The sequence below is a fragment of the Sander vitreus genome, chromosome 2 (genome assembly GCF_031162955.1).
Source record: "Sander vitreus isolate 19-12246 chromosome 2, sanVit1, whole genome shotgun sequence".
Classification (NCBI taxonomy): Eukaryota; Metazoa; Chordata; class Actinopteri; order Perciformes; family Percidae; genus Sander; species Sander vitreus.
The window spans coordinates 10,673,237-10,690,326 of NC_135856.1; the positions used below are offsets into that span (position 1 = coordinate 10,673,237).

The following is a 17,090-nucleotide window of genomic DNA, read 5'->3' on the forward strand; positions in this document are numbered from 1 at the left end:
AACGTTTAAATAGTAATGAAATCATTAGGATTCATGTAAGAGAAAAAGTCTAAAGTGTTGATGGCCAGTTCTTTTTTGTCGTTTTATTTATTATTGACGTGTTTTGCATGGCCAGCTGAAATTAAACACTAGCACTGCTGAAGTCTCACAAAAGTAGGCTCCATCAGCTGATTGTAAAAAGCGCTGGTGTCTTTCGGGCCTGTGAAGGGCCCGTCTTGGGCTTTTCCTCCTGCCAGTAAATGGAGAGACGGACAGTGTGCCCGGTGTTATCAATGAAGCCAGCCTCTTGGCTCTCCAAAAAGTGCAGCTTGGAAGGCGTCCATGGTAGGGCATTAGGCCTGGAGGTTTGTGTCGTTTGTAATTTATAACACTGAGGGAAATGGGCAAGAGGACAATATGGAGAGAAGAGGGAGAGAGGGAATGCGGGAGGAGGGGGATGGGACCGCTTGCTGCACAAGCAAGTGGCTCTGCTTCCCTGAGTGTGCTGCACAGAGCCTGGTTACTAGGCTGACCAAGCTGGAGGGCTCTCTGTTCCTCTCTGAGGCACAGCCTGAAAGGGCCTCAGTTTTCCTTTTCCTCAACCCAAAGTTAGACAGAAACTACATAAAAAAATATAGTCGTGGGTACATACATATAAGTGCAAATGCGGAGAAAACTAACTGTGGGAGGAAAGGAGTGCTTGGGTTTAAGGAATAAACATCCAGTGTTTGATTGATAGCAGCAGCTTTAGTGTATATCCGAGACTCGGAAGGTGTCAAAGAGAAGCCAGTAAATCGAAATGGATGATTTTCAAACAATATCACTACCTCCTTGTTTCACTACTGCACTGTACCTCTGCAGCTCAGTCACATAATCAATGTGACAGACTGTTACTACACTGCAACACAGTAAACATCATCATCATCATCATCATCATCATTCTTCTCCCTCCTCCGAATCATCCCACAGTGCCACTAATAGCAGCAATTTCCCTTCATTTCATGAGAATGACATAGCGCACAACACCGCCATTACCACGATAATATCTCAAAGACATAAGTGCAGTCCAAAAAAACTTATTTGAAAATGGCTTTTTACGAAGGACAGGACAAAGATTTACAAAGGTAAAATCTGAATTCATCTTTATTTTATGTCCTTTAGCGAGACAAGCTCTGCCACTGAATGCAAAATTCAAATTTTTGAAGTTTTTTTTTTTTTTTTTTTTAGCTCTGGGAGAGAGTTTTTGATGTTCACAACACCGATTAAATGGTCTTGAATTACCTTTCATTGAATACTTAATTGTGTTTCCCTTTAGAGTAATGAGATCTGTCATTTAATCCTCGATTGCATTGGACCATTCAATCAACACTGTTGACATCAACAAGGGTCTCAAAACACTTGCGATAACAACACCAAGAACTGAACCTGTTACGTGATCAATATGGACAACTCAAAGAAGCTCATTTGACATTCAATTAAATAGGATGTGTGAGTTGGCATGAACAATATTTCTCAGTCTTAGTCTGCTGTTTGGTTATAGCTCTCTTATCAGGTCAACTATAAAGTCTAAATGATCTGTTAACGCCTTGGCCCCTTAAAAAAGAAAAGAAAACCCAAACAGGTCCAGTGTGATCTCTGTTTTGGGAAACAGCTTATTAAAAGGAACATGGGGGTGGTTGCATTCTAGATTGCGTAATAACAATTTTTCCTCAGTAGTGCATGGCTACAGATCCTTGGCAACATGTGCTGGAAGCAGACTCGGCTCCTTAACTACATCCACAACACTAAACATACCAAAGCCTTTCTTCAGGAATAGGCATCATTAGAGGCTACCCGAAATGAAATGAGTCGCTAATGAGTCTACGGTCAAGTTATTAAGAAGAACAGATGTGGACCGACATGTACAACTGTGTTGGAAAAAAAACAAAAACAGCCTTTGAAATTTGCCCAATATAGACGATACATTACACTGTTGACGATTTCCGTGGACCAAAAGAGACCGTAGTAATACAGAAAGACCTGTATACCTGTAACAAGAAGGGCTTCACATTTATCCTATTCATGTCCTGGGTACAGTATGGGGCTACTCTGAACTGGCTCCATCTCAGTAGACATTCATAGCAGCAACCCATTGTACCTCTACTATAAGCAGTCTTTTGATACATCACTATTGCCGTACAGAGTCAGGGAGGCCAGATCACAGAAGTTTAGATCAAAAGTCTTCCATGAAAGAAATTCACACAATTTGCTCTTCAAAGGAAGGTTTCATAAAATGTCATCTTCAAGGCAACAGGGACCTTGTTGTGATTTATTTTTAGACAGTAGCAAGTTGTATTTTATATTGTACCTTTTGTTGGCTTCACACAGGTTTGCCGAGTGGGGCGAATTGGGAGGTTGAAGCATTTTCCAACTAATGTCAAACGTAGGAAGCTGACACTGACACAGTTGTTTGTATGGTGAACAACAAACGCAGGAGATGTAGAGTAGCAGCACCCTATTTTATACAGCCTATGGTAGCACCACATAATGGCAAAGCCTATCTGAAGACTTGACTACACACACAGCAAACATTTTCTCTTGAGCATACACATCACCAAATAGCAAATCCATGGTGTTTTTGTGTAAGATATAATGATATATGGATGCCCAGGAGAAAATACATGTAAAGTAAAAGTCATAATGCCAGATCAGACAGGCTTTGTGAATGCACTGCGCCTAGATTCACACTCCTCAACTGTTGTACTAATCGGGTCTTAAAAGCCTATCGCATGTACCAGAATCTGAAGAATGTAGGCCAATTCAAAAGCCAGTCTTCTAACACAACAAACGCAAGAGTTCAATCCAGACAGCATCTAAATCACCAAAAGTCAAACGTGTATTAATTCATATATCAAGTTGCAAAACGAAAAACAAACCAAGAAGGAAAACAATAGCCAAACATGTTGTGAATAGATCATGTCAGTTTGGTTGGTTGTATTTCAACTGGAGTGACGCAAATAAGTCCTGGAAACTCCAGAAAACTGCACTTATTATATTACTTAATATATAAATGTCCAATCAAATAACTATGAGTAACGTGGAGAAGAGATTATCATCCAACTCTGGGTGATAAAAAGAGATTGAATATTGATTTACACAAATTACTCCAACTGAATTATAACGTCACCACATGGCTGCTGGATGCGTAAATAGAAAATTGTTTGCCATAACAACTTTATAGAGTGTACTATGTCCATGTTGTTTTCAGCTGGTTCTGCTACTGCTAAGTGACAAAATACGTTATGACATTAGCCTGTGACAAAAAGACAATGAAATGTAACTGTGATGGATCACCTACTCTGCTTCCAGAAGGTTTCAAGTCTCGCAAAACTATGCTTTGAAAAAAACTGTTGACAGTAATATAAAGTATTCATGAGTTGTGGTATAATGGGCTAAAACATGCAAAACAGCTTGTGGTCCTTTAAATTGTAAATCAAGAGTCCAATAGAGGAAAAGTTACCATGCAACAGGTTTCTCTGTTGTAGAAACCTGTTTTTGCCTTCTCTCAAAAAGTGTTGTCAAAGGGCTTACATGAAAACTCAAACACTTACTTAAATAATATGCAGGTGCTTATTATAGAGAAGAAAAAAAGATCAACAGCAACAACAACAAAGTGTTCATGAACAAAAGACAGCACAGGTGAATGGACAAATGAGCAGGAAGCAGATGTGATTTTAAAACGTACAGTATTTAGATGAAAATAATATGCGCTTTTTAAATTGACAGCACGTGTTAATGTGTTAATTACGCTGTATTTGACACAAACTTAAATTATATTCCATACGAGAAAATAAAAATCGACTACTAAAGCCATCTCCTGTGACACAAATTATAGTGAAATGCAGACAACTTTTCATTCGAGGTAATTAGTTCTGATAAAGTGAGCGGCTGGCAGGAGAAGTCTTGCTGAGTTCAAAGGGGTGTCCCTCATCAAGAAACATTAAGTGTTCTTACCAACATGATGCCATTTAATCCCAACACTTGTTGCAGCATTAGCACCAAGGGTTACCAGGCACACACACACAATTTCTAGACATTTGCTATGATACACTCTGCATAAACACCCAGAAAGAACAGCAGCATTTGAAGCAAACCACAAAACTCCTGTCAGTATTTCAACAAGCCCAACAGAGTAAAGAGTTTCACTTGAAGACAAAGTACTGAGCAAAGAGACCGTGAAGGCTGTTGAATCTGAATTAAGCATAGATTGGCCTATATTGCAGCGATCGGAGAACTAGTTTAAGACGTGCGAGGCCTCATGTAGGCTCTTTTACACTGGGGACTTTACTCTCAAACAGTGGAGCATGTATACCCTGGGCTATGAGACACTAGCTGAACGGATAACAAAACAGACAGTAGGCTAACATTTTGGTCATTTACCATGAGGCGGGAGTATTGTTAACATACATAAAAACAGAACTTAAATTGGTAGCTTTAAATGGAATAAGCAGTGTAACTACGTCAATTTAGACACCAAGTTTACAAGTTAGAGATGAGAAGAACTTTTCAAAGTTTGTGTCTGTGTGTCCGTTATAAGCAAAGCAGAGAGACAAGTGGGGAAAAAGGTTTTCCTTGCCTCTGTTGGCAAGTACAAGACAGTCCCCCATCAAGACTCCCATATTCAAGGTAGGCAAGTGGCCTGCCTTCCCCAGAAGAAAAAAGCACACATAACCTGATTTGATCTCTCCAATCATCCATACAGCAGATTCTTCCTAATCTCACAAGGCTGGTTACACTGCATGTGAGTGAGTGAGTGAGTGAATAACTTTCACTTTCAGGATTATAACTCAAAGTCAGAAAGGCAGCTGAATTCCTGTTTCTGACTCAACTGCTTGGTTTGGTCCCAAAACGGCACACACTGACCCACTCATTAACCGGTAAACCTGCAGCTTGACAAGCAGCTCCTGGATGACAGTAATTGTTGCAATCGCAGACGGAGAGCAATTAATGAAAGGGTCAGAAGTTTCCACAGGGGTGTCTGCCTGAATTAAAAAGCTTGTGCATGAATCTGACTGTAACCCTTAACCTAGGACCTAAGCCTGTGCGCACAGTTGGGATCAGCACTCTCTTTTCACGACATAGAAAATGTTAAGCAAATTCAATATTTAAAGCTCTCGCTTTACCATCCTTACTGTTGACCAATTCATATTTTCCTTTTTGTTTTAGGGAAATATAAATTCAGTGTGATTTCTGAGCAGATTGTATGAACACCTTAATGAGTAGGGGGAAAAATGGTATTACAGTGAATTATGTATTGTTGCTGCAAAGGAGAAAACACCTCGCCAGAAAGTTTCTATTCAATGCTACAACAAGGTCTCTAATATGAGCGTCTTGCGTTTTTTTTTTTCTTCTTTTTTGGTAACAGACGACTATGCAGCTCCGCAAGCGGAATCAAATTAATTAACAATGACTTACAATACAAAGCACTTTGAACTGAGTGTGCGCTGAGAACAGAGCCAGATTGACGGGAAACTTTGACCCCACAGCCCTCCCTACAACAGTTGCTTATGACTTCCATGAGAGGCTGGAGGCGAATTCCCTCTGGCGCAGGGCCAGCTGCAGAAACACTCTGCCTCAGCCACTACACACCTGGACTGGACCTATATGATGAACTCTGTTGGCAACATAATGTGAACCTGCTGTGTTTTGTCTTTTTTTAGTAAACAGATACACCTGAGCCCACAATGGAAGCTGTTGCCAACATTTTAAGTATCTCAGGTGTCAGTTGATTTGAACTTGACAGTGTTACACTCTGTATGGGTTTTATATGAACTATAACTATGCAGATTAACAATTAAGGCTATTAGTCAACAAGTGTCAGAATAGCATTAGAGCCAAATGACCTAAAACTGACTAAACTGGTATGATGAAAATCATGACTAAAAGTTTTGATATCATTATATAACAATATGCTGTATATCTGATACAGGTAAACACCTTGATTGCATTATACACATAGCTACAGAACCCCACATTTATGCCCAAGTTCACTGTAAAGGATTTCAAACACAAGTATGCACAAAGCTGGAAGACTGACAACATTAACTCCAATGTAGACATGTAACACATGTCTACTTTAGAATTAAGTTCTGTGCCCGGACCCACAAAAGTAAATATTAATGTGAAATATGTACCGTAGCTCTAGCAAGAGGGGATGGGACTTGATGCACCAGGGCAAGTGGAGAGGGCAGAAGGGGCACACACACGTTCCAAACCAAAACAACCTGGATGCAAACTGATGAGTGTCTAAAAACTGATTTTGTGAATGAAGCTCAAGTCTACTAGCCTTGTGAATGAAGCTCAAGTCTACTAGCCCCAGACCCACATCAAGATGTTGGGTCTGGGAACTCACCATTGGCAGGGCTCAATCCGAGGGGCGGGACAAACGGTTGTCTTTCAAATTCCCTCTGCACGCAATAGGATAGTGCTACAACCAACCAGAGCAACCCTAGTTGATAGATTAAACTCTTGCCGTATTCCGGTTGGCAAAACTCTGAACACATCTTCCTTTTTTAAGAATGACTTCAGCGCCGTTCTTTGTTCTTTTCTCAAAGAAAAGCTTAACTCCAAGTCTTCCAGAGTCACGGCCAAAGCCGATTCGAAAGACCGCTGTTCACCAGCAGCAGCAGCAGCCATCTTCTTTGTTTTCAAGTAGCAGGGAATTCACGCGGAACCGTCGCAACTCTGCCGTCATTATGTTAAGCCCGCCCACCGACTCTATACACGACATGATTGGCCTGACCAGAGTTTGGTTTTTCCAGCTCGCAAGCCATCGGAGAGTTACTAGACTGACCCTGGCTGGAAGTTATATTTGCTCCCGCTAGGGTGCGTCTAGATTTCTAGGCTACAAGTCTACCATACAGGCTATAAGACTATTTTCAAATATTATTTCACACTACCTTCCTTGCTACAATTAGTTTCATAGTTAATTTAGTAAAAGCTTAGCATTATTAATTTAGATAACAGAACCGTGTATCGTGGCACCTACTTTAAGAGTAATGAAGTGGAACTTTAATATAAATATTTCATACTTCATACTTCCGTTTTTCTGAACATGATACTAGAATCAGAATGTGTTCAAAACAAACGACAAACATGTAGTCAACTGTGATTAGTCACTGATCCTGCATCAGCACAGCAGATTTAGCATCCACAATCAGAGATCTCACTGCTACCAATCACCTATCACATATATAACGTATGTAATTGTACGTGTCACTGAATTAAATATGATGTTGCGTTCTGTGTGTCTGTCGGCATGTCTTCTATTCCTACCTGCCTTTTTTCATACCCAATTTGATCACACTGACTCACAGGTCAAAAACAGTCATAATACTTCAAAAAGAACATGTCGGCCATCAGATGTTAACAGATGTTGGATTAGAGTAATAAGTGAGGCGAGAGCAAGGCTCACATTTGGTAATAATGTTATTGTTATAATGTAGCGGAACATGGCACAATGCTGTTCTGTAACACTCATATTCTGATGAACCTTCTTTGTCTGACAAATGATCAACAAGGTCAATGGAATTGATGTTTTCTTGCTGCTAGCGCATGTCTGTAAATAGTCAACTGTGATGAAAACAAACAAACCCCCCCTAACTAGATTATTACATAATCATTAATGCTAATTTGGCAAGGAGAACTACACCTAATTTCTGGTAATGGAGCTCAATGATTTGCTCTATTTTCCTCCCAATTAATCCTCTTAAAGTAAAGTGAATATTCTAATGAGCATGCAATGCATCAATCATGCTTTTTTCTTCACATTTTAAGTATTGATAAATAAAAAGTTGCTGAACAGGTGTGCCCACGTATCACTGGGTTACTCACACAAACACACACACACACACACACACAACTTTTTTTCCAAAATCTCCCAACCACTTCACAGCTTACCATTGTGTTTTTGGCTGGTGAGTGAATCAAATCTAGTAGCCCCTTGCCTATTTTACCAACATTTGGCTCGTGGCTGGTGCTAATTTCCAACCCTTGGTACCTCTATAGCTGTGTATCTGGTCATAAATAAAGAACAGACTAGCTCCAAATCTACACACACAGCCAGGAATAGGCAACAACAGAGAGGGAGGGTGGCTATGCAAAACTATTAGGTAAACCGTTGGTGAGGTAAACATGTTTCTCAAACACCATGCGCATACACACAACACATGGGGGGCTGAGAGTGATAAAGGCTGTTATTCATTATCCACACGACTGCATTCCAGGGCTGGACAAGAGGAGTTATCGCCACCATCATTCAGATGTGAGCACAAGAGAGGTAGAGTGGGATTTAAGCAGGTTCTCAATCAAGATGCCCCCACCTGATAACCTTAGCACTGCCGTTGCACCATTCCCACATGTCCTAATGTATTCACAAATCAGAGAAAGAGAGAGAGGGGAAAGAGGGAGAAAAAAAAAAAAAAAGACTGAATGAGAAGGCAATGTAAGAGGAGGAAAGCAAGAGGAGAGGGAGAAAGAAAGAAACTGTGTGAACATTAACACTGAATGGAAGCGATGGAGAAAGATAACAACACCTCCTCCTCCCCTTTACAGGAAGTGACCAGTGAGGCTGTGGCAAGTGCACCTCACTTCTGATGTGGCTGCTTCAGTGATTTCTGAGGCAGGCCGGATAAGAAATGCCAAAACAACTCTGTTTCCCTTCACTACCTGGATTTTTTTTGTGTGAAATCTTTAAGGGGGCACATATTCTCCTCCCCCTTTTATTCCTGAAGATTAGGTTTTAAACATTTAGGATTCACTCACACATCATGACCTTTTGATGGACAGGGAAGCACAGGCATTCAGTGCAGATTTAAGGGTTGAGCTGTGGCTTCTTGTATTACACTACCTGAAGTAATTCACCGGTCTACCCATCATCCAGGGTCACTTGAGGGTCGAGAGAGAATAAACTGAAAATGTGGAGGCTCTCTGACACCTTTATCTAGTGGGCTTTTCATTTGGCATCAAAATGATTAATAATAATGTTCATAAATGAGAGAATATGTGCACTCTATCTAGTTGTCTCACCTTTTTTAAACTCCTCCAGCATTGCATCCAACTTGGTGTCATTGAATACAAAATGTAACGGGTGGCTGTAAAACTTTGTGATGGTTTTGAGAGGGGTGCAATCATCCGGGTCCACAAACGCCAGGTCCTTGACAAAGAGCAGATCCACTATGTTTGACCTCTCGCCCTCATAGACTGGGATGCGCGTGTAGCCGCTCTTCATGAGGTCGGACATGGTGTTAAAGTCGAGGGTGCCATCCCCGGGGATCATGAAGCAATCTCTCAGCGGCGTCATCACGTCCTCCACGGTCTTAGTCCTGAGCTCCAGCGCGCCCTGGATGATGTTCAGCTCCTCCTTGACCAGGTCGTTGTAAGGGTCCGTGACGCGCAGCATCTCCAGAAGCTTCTCCCGGTTGTACACGGTTCCTATCTCCTGTCCCAGAAGGTAGTCAAGCAGCTTGCTCACCGGGTAAGAAGCAGGGAAGGTGAGCAGCATGAAGAACTTAGTGAGGAATATGGTGTTGGCCCCGACAGCGAGGCCGTGTCTAGAGCAGATGGCCTGTGGCACGATTTCTCCAAAAATGACTATTCCAATGGTGGACATGACCACCGCAATCAACCCCGAACCGGCGATATCATCCAGCAGGATGGTCAGCGTGGTGTTCACCAACACGTTCCCAAGCAGAAGCGAGCAAAGCAAGTAATTCCCTTGGCTCCTGACCGGCTCTATTTTTTTGGCGTAATTCTTTTCCTTTTCCGTGCCACAGTTCTGGACTATCTGGAGCTCCATGGGGTCCAGAGCCATGAGCCCCAGGTTCAACCCGCTGAACATACCCGAGAGGCAAAGCAACATGGAGATGAAGATGACCTGGAGCCAGAAAGGCAGCAGAAACTTTTTTTCCTCCACCACTATCACTTTGGTGTCGTCCCCATCGTGGTAGATCCAGGTGTTCTCCGTCCACAGGTCGTGCATCCCGGCTACGGCAGGTGTTGCGGTGGCGATGCAAAGGTAATACGCTTTACTCCTCTCTGTCTTTCGCAGAGGTTTGACCTCAATTTCCACTATTCCGGACGTCTTTCGATTCAGAATGATGTTGGGCAATATAATTATATCCGAAGTCCTAATACCGCAGGGATGCAAGCCGGACCAGTCCTCTTGGCTCTGGTTATCCCCCGAGGAGCTGTCAAGGCTCCCTACCGTCCGGCTGCGCTCATGTTCCGTGAAAGAAATTTTGGACCAGGTCTCGTTGTTGATGTTCTGCCCGTACACCCTTAATTTTACCCGAGACCGCTCACTCACCCGCAGGTAGCCCCTATCCATGAAGGAAATGTCGTCCGTGTCCTCCAGTCGGAGCCCTATGATGACGGTCTCCTCGGACCCTTCCTTGCCACTTGTCGGGGTGACACAACAGCCAGTGACAGTTAAGAAAATCATCGCCAAAGCTCGGACCCGGTTAAGTGACGCCATTTTTGCAGCGGTGGGTGCTTGGGATGACGGCTCTGCCATATTGACAACCACTGGCAACCAACCTCCTGAATGAAAAGGGCTTTTAAAAATCAGAGCCAGTCGGAGTCCGCCTTCATCTCCGCCGAGGGTTGCCGTGACTTGTGCATCGGGACCTGCTCGTTCCCACTACGTGTCCGACACTGATGACTCGCGAACGCAGGCTTACGGGCCAACTCGTGCCTCCCTTGATGTCCCCGAGACAGGCGACAGAGGCGACCAATAAGGAGGGGCCGTTGGCCACGGGGTGGGGCGTCCGCAGCCTGTTTGGCGAATCAAATTCCAAAACAAGTGCACCTCATGTTAAGAGACAGGCAGGACTCTACTCGTGACTTGTTTAACATGTATCCTACTACAGGAGATAACAAATGTAAATGATTAAAATGTATTTGTTAAAAAAAAAGAGACGTCAATAAAGATGGACACAGTAACATCATTACCAATACAATATAATGCAATACATTATGATAAATAAATACTACTTTATAATGTTACATTTATATTGCGACTGTCAGAGGTGTTCATTCAACTAGCCCTACATGGTAATGTTTAAGGTAGGCCTATTTATATATTTGCATTGCATTACTGTATATACATACAAGAGAAAAGTTGTAAAAAGTAATGTGAATTTTTGTGAAGCAGAAATATATACACACACACGTAATATATATATATATATATATATATATATATATATATATATATATATATATATATATATATATATAAATAAATGTTCTTCTTCTTTCTCCTTTGATCCCTCAGATTTATCTTCGGACTCCATGGAGTGTCGTGGCATCCAGGTTGGGAACCATTGCCTACAGTATATAGTTTCATAGTAATTGTGTATTAATCAGTGACCAGTACTAGTTAATTGACTGACAATATTTATTGTCTTATAACAGAAATTAAACACAATAATGAACACAACAATGCTGATTTTAGTTAGAACGCCTGCGAAGCTAACACTAATGCAAAACCTGTCCTACCTACTGCCTAACAAATCAATTAAATGAATAGAGGTATTACATCAGAAGTAGTGTACTTAATTAAGGCAAATGGGGAAAAAGTCCTGATGGTGTGAATGTGATGGATAAGAAATTCAGATGTCTAAGATTGTAGACAAATGTGAAAAAATAGCCTCATAAGAAGTAGTCACCAAAACTGTTTATGATTATGTACAGGTTTTGAATTTGTGGGTATTTGGATCTTGCCTTGATACGGAGGCAATGTAATTTTATTTATGCAACATTATTATTCGAATAAATTAAGTTAGTCTTTTCTGTTTTTCAAGTTGAACAAGATTGACAGGGAAGTGTGCACAGAACATCAATAAGACGTTGATGTTTATGTGTGATTCATTTCAATTGCTCAAATCTCATTTCAAATGTTAATAAGACACAACATAATGACATTGCCTAATGCATAATTAAGTCACTAGATTTAAACTACTGTTATTATGCATACACAGTATGATGCTGGGCCTGTATTTCTCAGTGCTCTTCCCACCATCATTTGCAGCAGGCAGCAGACTGTGTGCTGCAGCATCCCCCTGTGGCTGAACCTGGACTTTGTTTCTCCAGCTGATGGACCAGCTCGAAAGGATCCACAATGCCTGCCTGTATCAACAGTTCAACAAGGTAGAAATCAGAGGGAGTTTACATAACCTAACCTACATAAAGTTCTATGTAAGTATTACATACATAATAAGCGTGTTTCGCCCAAGACAATTGTAAGGAATGTAGAAAAGTTTAAAAAGTGAATTCTCACTTTTTCAGATTTTTTAGCATTAAAAACCATGTAATATGCTGAACATTCTATAGAACAGAACAGCAGAGTAAAAAGTTGTTGCACACGGAGCACTCCGGTGCATCTTTACACCTGGTACCAGTGTCTCTTTTATGAGGCACTGGTTGTTCATTAAATCAGCATTTCACAGTAGCTGTACTTTCAATAACAAGACCAAAGGCTTTTTATTACTATAATCACCAACTGGACGTGTTTCTGAGAAAAGTATTGCAAACCTGATTTCACTTCAGAGTCCAAAGGTTAAACCTAGTGACAAATGTACATAAATCACTTTTTTCAATTGACTTCTTTGCAACACAAAAAACAAAATGGAAATCCCTTAATAGCAGAACAAAATGTCATGAGTGATTAAAAGATGAGGGTAGTATATATAGTGTTGTTTGTAGTGTATGTGTGTGTGTCTGCACAGAATCACCATGAGCGCTGATAAGATGGTATTCCATTAGCTGAGAAGAGAACATTCCTTCCTGTTCAAGGTTCCCCAGCATGACTCCACAGTCTGGTTATGACTCCAAGACAGCTGCTTGACCTTGTGCGTGTGGATGTGTGCGTATGTATGTTTGAGTGGGTATGTGTGTGTGTGTGTGTGTGTGTGTGTGTGTGTGTGTGTGTGTAAGAACTTGCAGCATGCATTTCTGGTGCACACATGCACGTGTGACTATGTGCACAGTGTAGACCGTGGGGCTCTCTGGGTGTGTCACACACTTGGAACTGATACGACAAACACACTGACCTCTAGTGCTCAAAGACAAATCACACAAAGACATTTCCACATCCAGGAATTTAGTTGGAACACTGACCTTAGGTTTGACTCCACAGGACTCACGGGTACCTCCCGGTGGCTGGAAAGTGAAGTCATCCGTAAATCTGGAATGGGTCAAGATGGTGGCCACCTCTCCATCAACTTCCACCACTTCATCCACCTGTGGAATACACCCACACCTGATATCATTTGCACATTCTTGCATGAGCAGAAGACATCGAGATGTTCTTGTACTGCATGTACAGACCTTGAATGTGTTCTGACTGTCAAACTGGAAGTTGTCTTCTACTCCTGTAATGTCCCCGTTATATATGACCTGGCAGGGCTTAATGTTGCCTTTAGGGACCTTGAACAGGCGGTATGTGGCAGAGACAAACTTATAGTCGCCTGTATTGCCAGAACGGGTAAGAGAGAGTCAATATATGCACCAGTCAACCTCAACAAAAATCTATAATGTCTTCTGTGATATATTTGTTGAACAATTAACAACTGACAGAAAAGGGCCAGTTCACGCCAAAATGCAAATTTCCTCTTGCCTGTAGTGCTATTACCAATCTTTTGTTAGTGAGTTGCCCAGTGTTGGTGTATCAGTCGTAAAGATGTCTGCCTTCTCTTGAATATAATGACATTAGATGGCACTTGGCTTGTGGTGCTCAAAGCGCCAAGAAATACATTTTAAAAACGCAACAGCAATATCTCTTCCCAGAAATCATGACCCGGTTACTCAAAATAATAGACAGACCAGTTTTAATGTAGGAACTATTTTCCTCCTACCCATTAGTCCATGAGGAGGCTTCCTTCTGGGCGGTGATGCGGTTGGCAGGTGGGGTTTAGCTGAAAGAAAGTCTCCAACACCTACAACCTAGATTGATAAATAGCACTACAGGTAAGAGAAAAAAAAGATGTATTTTTGATTTTGGGGTGAACTTTCTCTTTAAGTATATATATATATATATATATATATGCAAGAAAAATTGCATCTGGTGTTCACGTACAACACTTTCTACGATGCAACAAATAATGGAAATGTTGGAGCTGGTCACAGGCTTGTGACCTTTAAGAATTGCAAATGTGGGCTCCAGGTAAACCTCTGAAACTGAACTGCAGTACATGAAACTCTTGAGAAAACTTGTGGGCCAGTAGATATTTGGTGACCTGAAAACATTGCTTTCAAGAATTTGACTGGGTCCACAGGACTTAAGAGTAGATGTGTAGTAACTCATAAAGTTCAACCAAATGACCTGTCAATTAACACCTGCATAAACCGTAAAGGCCCTATACACCCAAGGTCCACCCACACGGGTGTTTTCACTCATTAAAGCTAATTAGACCTCTGTGTGGGCGTGTGCAAACTATGCTTATTTGACATCTCCATAACTCTTCTGTAAGCTTTATTGCACCTGTCAGGGAGCAGAAGTCTAATTAGCAAGAATAAGTGGAAACACCTGTATGAGTGTGCAAGGCCTTCAAAATAAATGTAGTTTTGGATAAATCTTGGCTTAAAAAAAAAAAAAAGCAGAAATACATAAGTAAAAAAGCAATTGTTGTTTATTGATATTTATTTATTGTACGAGGAATACCTCTTGAGATGTGTCATCTCATTTTCGAGAGGGTCCTAAAGAGAGTTTAAATTCAGGTTTCGTCTTAAAATAAATTGTAATGTTGGTGCAACAACAATTTCATTTCGTTTGAAAATGAATGTTTTTTTTATGTAACCCAGCCTGAGATATTTTTTTTTAGAAACAAGCAAACAATATAATACACAAAAGTAAATGAATAAGTAACCTATAAAAAACAAAATAGTATCAAACCCAGAGCTTCCTGTAGCTCTTTGTTGTCGACAGTGATGATGCTGGCTGTAACCAGCCGTGGTGGGCTGAAGCCCACTTCTTCAGCCAATTGCAGCAGATCCTTCCACCAGAGTGCTCCACCAAGACACTCACCTGCCAAGATAAATGTAATTGTAAAGTTCTGGCACGTGTCTGGGAGCTTTTATGGCAGAAGGATATTAATTTGACGCACCCCACAGCACTTTGTGGTTTTTAATTTCCTCTGTTAGTCTTCCACTGCTGTAGACGTCACTGAAGTACAGCTCACCACCATCCTAAAGATCAACAGTCAAACAGTGTACGTAGTTAATATGCAAACTAAATAGACTAATAGGTTCAATGGTTCATGATTCCTACTTTTTTGTGTGCCCTTTGTCAAAGCATTCTTGTTGCGTTTTGTGAGATTTAATTGGAAAATGAGGCCAAAGCTCAACTCTAAAGCAGTGTACCTTGAGCACACTGTAGGCTTCCGCCAGTACTCGCTTCTTGTCTGGAGAGAGATTCACCACACAGTTGGAACTATGGCAGAAAATCAACATTTCAACACAATTCTAGAATTACACAGTATTAAAATACAAAAAAGAAACAGAGAAAAAGTGACAAGAAATACGTACATAATGATATCAAATGAGCTGTTTTCCAGACCTGCTTCTGTTAGGGCCTCAATGTAGCCCTGGACAAAACTGACATTGGGCTTTTTGTAGCCAAACTCTTTCATGTGATAGTCCACATATGTCCTGGCAATGTCAAGCTAGAAGAGAACAAGCTGTTGCATTTGAATCTGAATTGCATACATAATTCCAAAGTACATACATACCGGGGAGCAGAATTTAGTCTTTTTAAATCCAGAATAGGAAAGCTATTGTTCACAAGACAGTTAGCCTTCACACATTTATTTTACTTTTTTGTATACATCACTGACACTGTGCACCATAGCCATACTGTGATGCTGATGTACAGTACCTGGTCCTCAGTCATGTCAATCCCAGTGACATGGCCCTTCTCGCCCACAAGCTGACTTAGCATGTAACAGTCCCTCCCACTTCCACTTCCCAGGTCCAGTATCCTGCAGCCCTCCAAGCACTCTGGCACCACCAGCCCACAGCCATAGTACCTGAGGGAGAAGGACACCCACTGTAACCACCTGTGAATCAGCGATTGTTGCAGTGTAAACAACTCTGAAGCAACAGTGTAACAGTCCAGTGACCTGGCAGTGACGTCAGGGTGTACTTTCTTCAGAGCGTGGCGGATGAAGGCAGGGATGGGCTTGGCTGGAGCTACACAGGCATTGCTCTTCAGGTCTGCGTTGTTCTTCAGCACCTTGCCATAATACTCCTGTTTGAGTGCAGAAAGGCCAGCTGGCTATATAGTTGCTCCTCGTCATACAAAAAGGTTCTTATCAGTTAATGTTAACTTGACCGTTGATAGGCCACTTCAAATCTGTACTTGGGTCGGTGAATTCACCTCGAGACAAGCATTAGTGAAGAACAGTGCTGAACTAAGTAACATTGTTTTAAATAATATTGCCTGTGTTTTAGCTAAGTAAAGCACTTGAGCTAGGCTAGCGACCAACTAACGTGTACAGTAAGTGATGCACGTTATATTACCTTGACGTCCACGTGAACGGCGCTATCAACGAAGCCTTTTGCACACGCACTTAAAAAAAGACAAGTTAAATTCAAATGGCATGTGACGTTAGTTAGTTACTGTTAGCTGTAACGCTAACTGCTAACCAACATTGCTGGCTAGTTACAGCAAAAAAGTAACAACTTCACTTCATTCCACAAGTTCACAATTACAAGTTATTATGTAGGCTAGCTAGTACGTTATTAATGTAGCTAACTAACGTTGCTATAAAAACACAGTTACGGTCTCACGCTAAGGTTCAAATCTGACACACGCCACTCGCTCCAATGCTCCATAAACATACTATACGATAAATAAAGTTACGAGGCATGTTTTGAGGTTGTTCTTACCTGTTTTCTTCAGCCATTGCATTGAGTTTTAAAAAAAGTCCACAATTTGTACCGGTTAACGTTAGATGAAAGCTTTCAACAGTGGTTTGCTCTCTGAACAAAATGAACAGTGTACAGTTGACTTCTTGCTTAATAGCACACCCTGTCCTTCACTTAATTAAATCACAGCTGAACCCTGGTAACAT

The 17,090-nt window shown here is 41.3% G+C and overlaps 2 protein-coding genes across 2 annotated transcripts in view; both read right to left on the bottom strand.

Moving 5' to 3' along the window:
• The window catches only part of cnnm2b (cyclin and CBS domain divalent metal cation transport mediator 2b), a 49,191-nt gene extending 38,539 nt beyond the window's left edge, over nucleotides 1-10,652 (bottom strand). Inside the window, exon 1 of the mRNA XM_078276782.1 lies at nucleotides 9,046-10,652. Coding sequence (XP_078132908.1) covers nucleotides 9,046-10,531 — 1,486 coding nt within the window. The 5' untranslated portion in view covers nucleotides 10,532-10,652. The remainder of the gene's footprint in view (nucleotides 1-9,045) is intronic.
• A 750-nt stretch (nucleotides 10,653-11,402) lies between these two features.
• Nucleotides 11,403-17,062, bottom strand: as3mt (arsenite methyltransferase). The gene is made up of 11 exons (XM_078276830.1): nucleotides 16,906-17,062; nucleotides 16,537-16,585; nucleotides 16,137-16,264; nucleotides 15,893-16,043; nucleotides 15,544-15,680; nucleotides 15,379-15,448; nucleotides 15,123-15,204; nucleotides 14,912-15,043; nucleotides 13,348-13,487; nucleotides 13,138-13,260; nucleotides 11,403-12,147 (listed from the first exon to the last, which is right to left on the bottom strand). Exons 1-11 carry the CDS (start codon nucleotides 16,920-16,922, stop codon nucleotides 12,040-12,042), a joined length of 1,137 nt encoding a protein of 378 aa, XP_078132956.1. The 5' UTR covers nucleotides 16,923-17,062; the 3' UTR covers nucleotides 11,403-12,039.
• Nucleotides 17,063-17,090: the final 28 nt, after the last annotated feature.

Excerpts from the sequence above, each read along its gene's own strand:
- as3mt (XM_078276830.1), bottom strand. Across the intron at positions 15,205-15,378 it reads AAGCCTACAGTGTGCTCAAG|GATGGTGGTGAGCTGTACTT; the intron begins GTACACTGCTTT and ends GTTGATCTTTAG. Across the intron at positions 12,148-13,137 it reads CCTGTGGAGTCAAACCTAAG|GCAGGCATTGTGGATCCTTT; the intron begins GTCAGTGTTCCA and ends CTGTTGATACAG.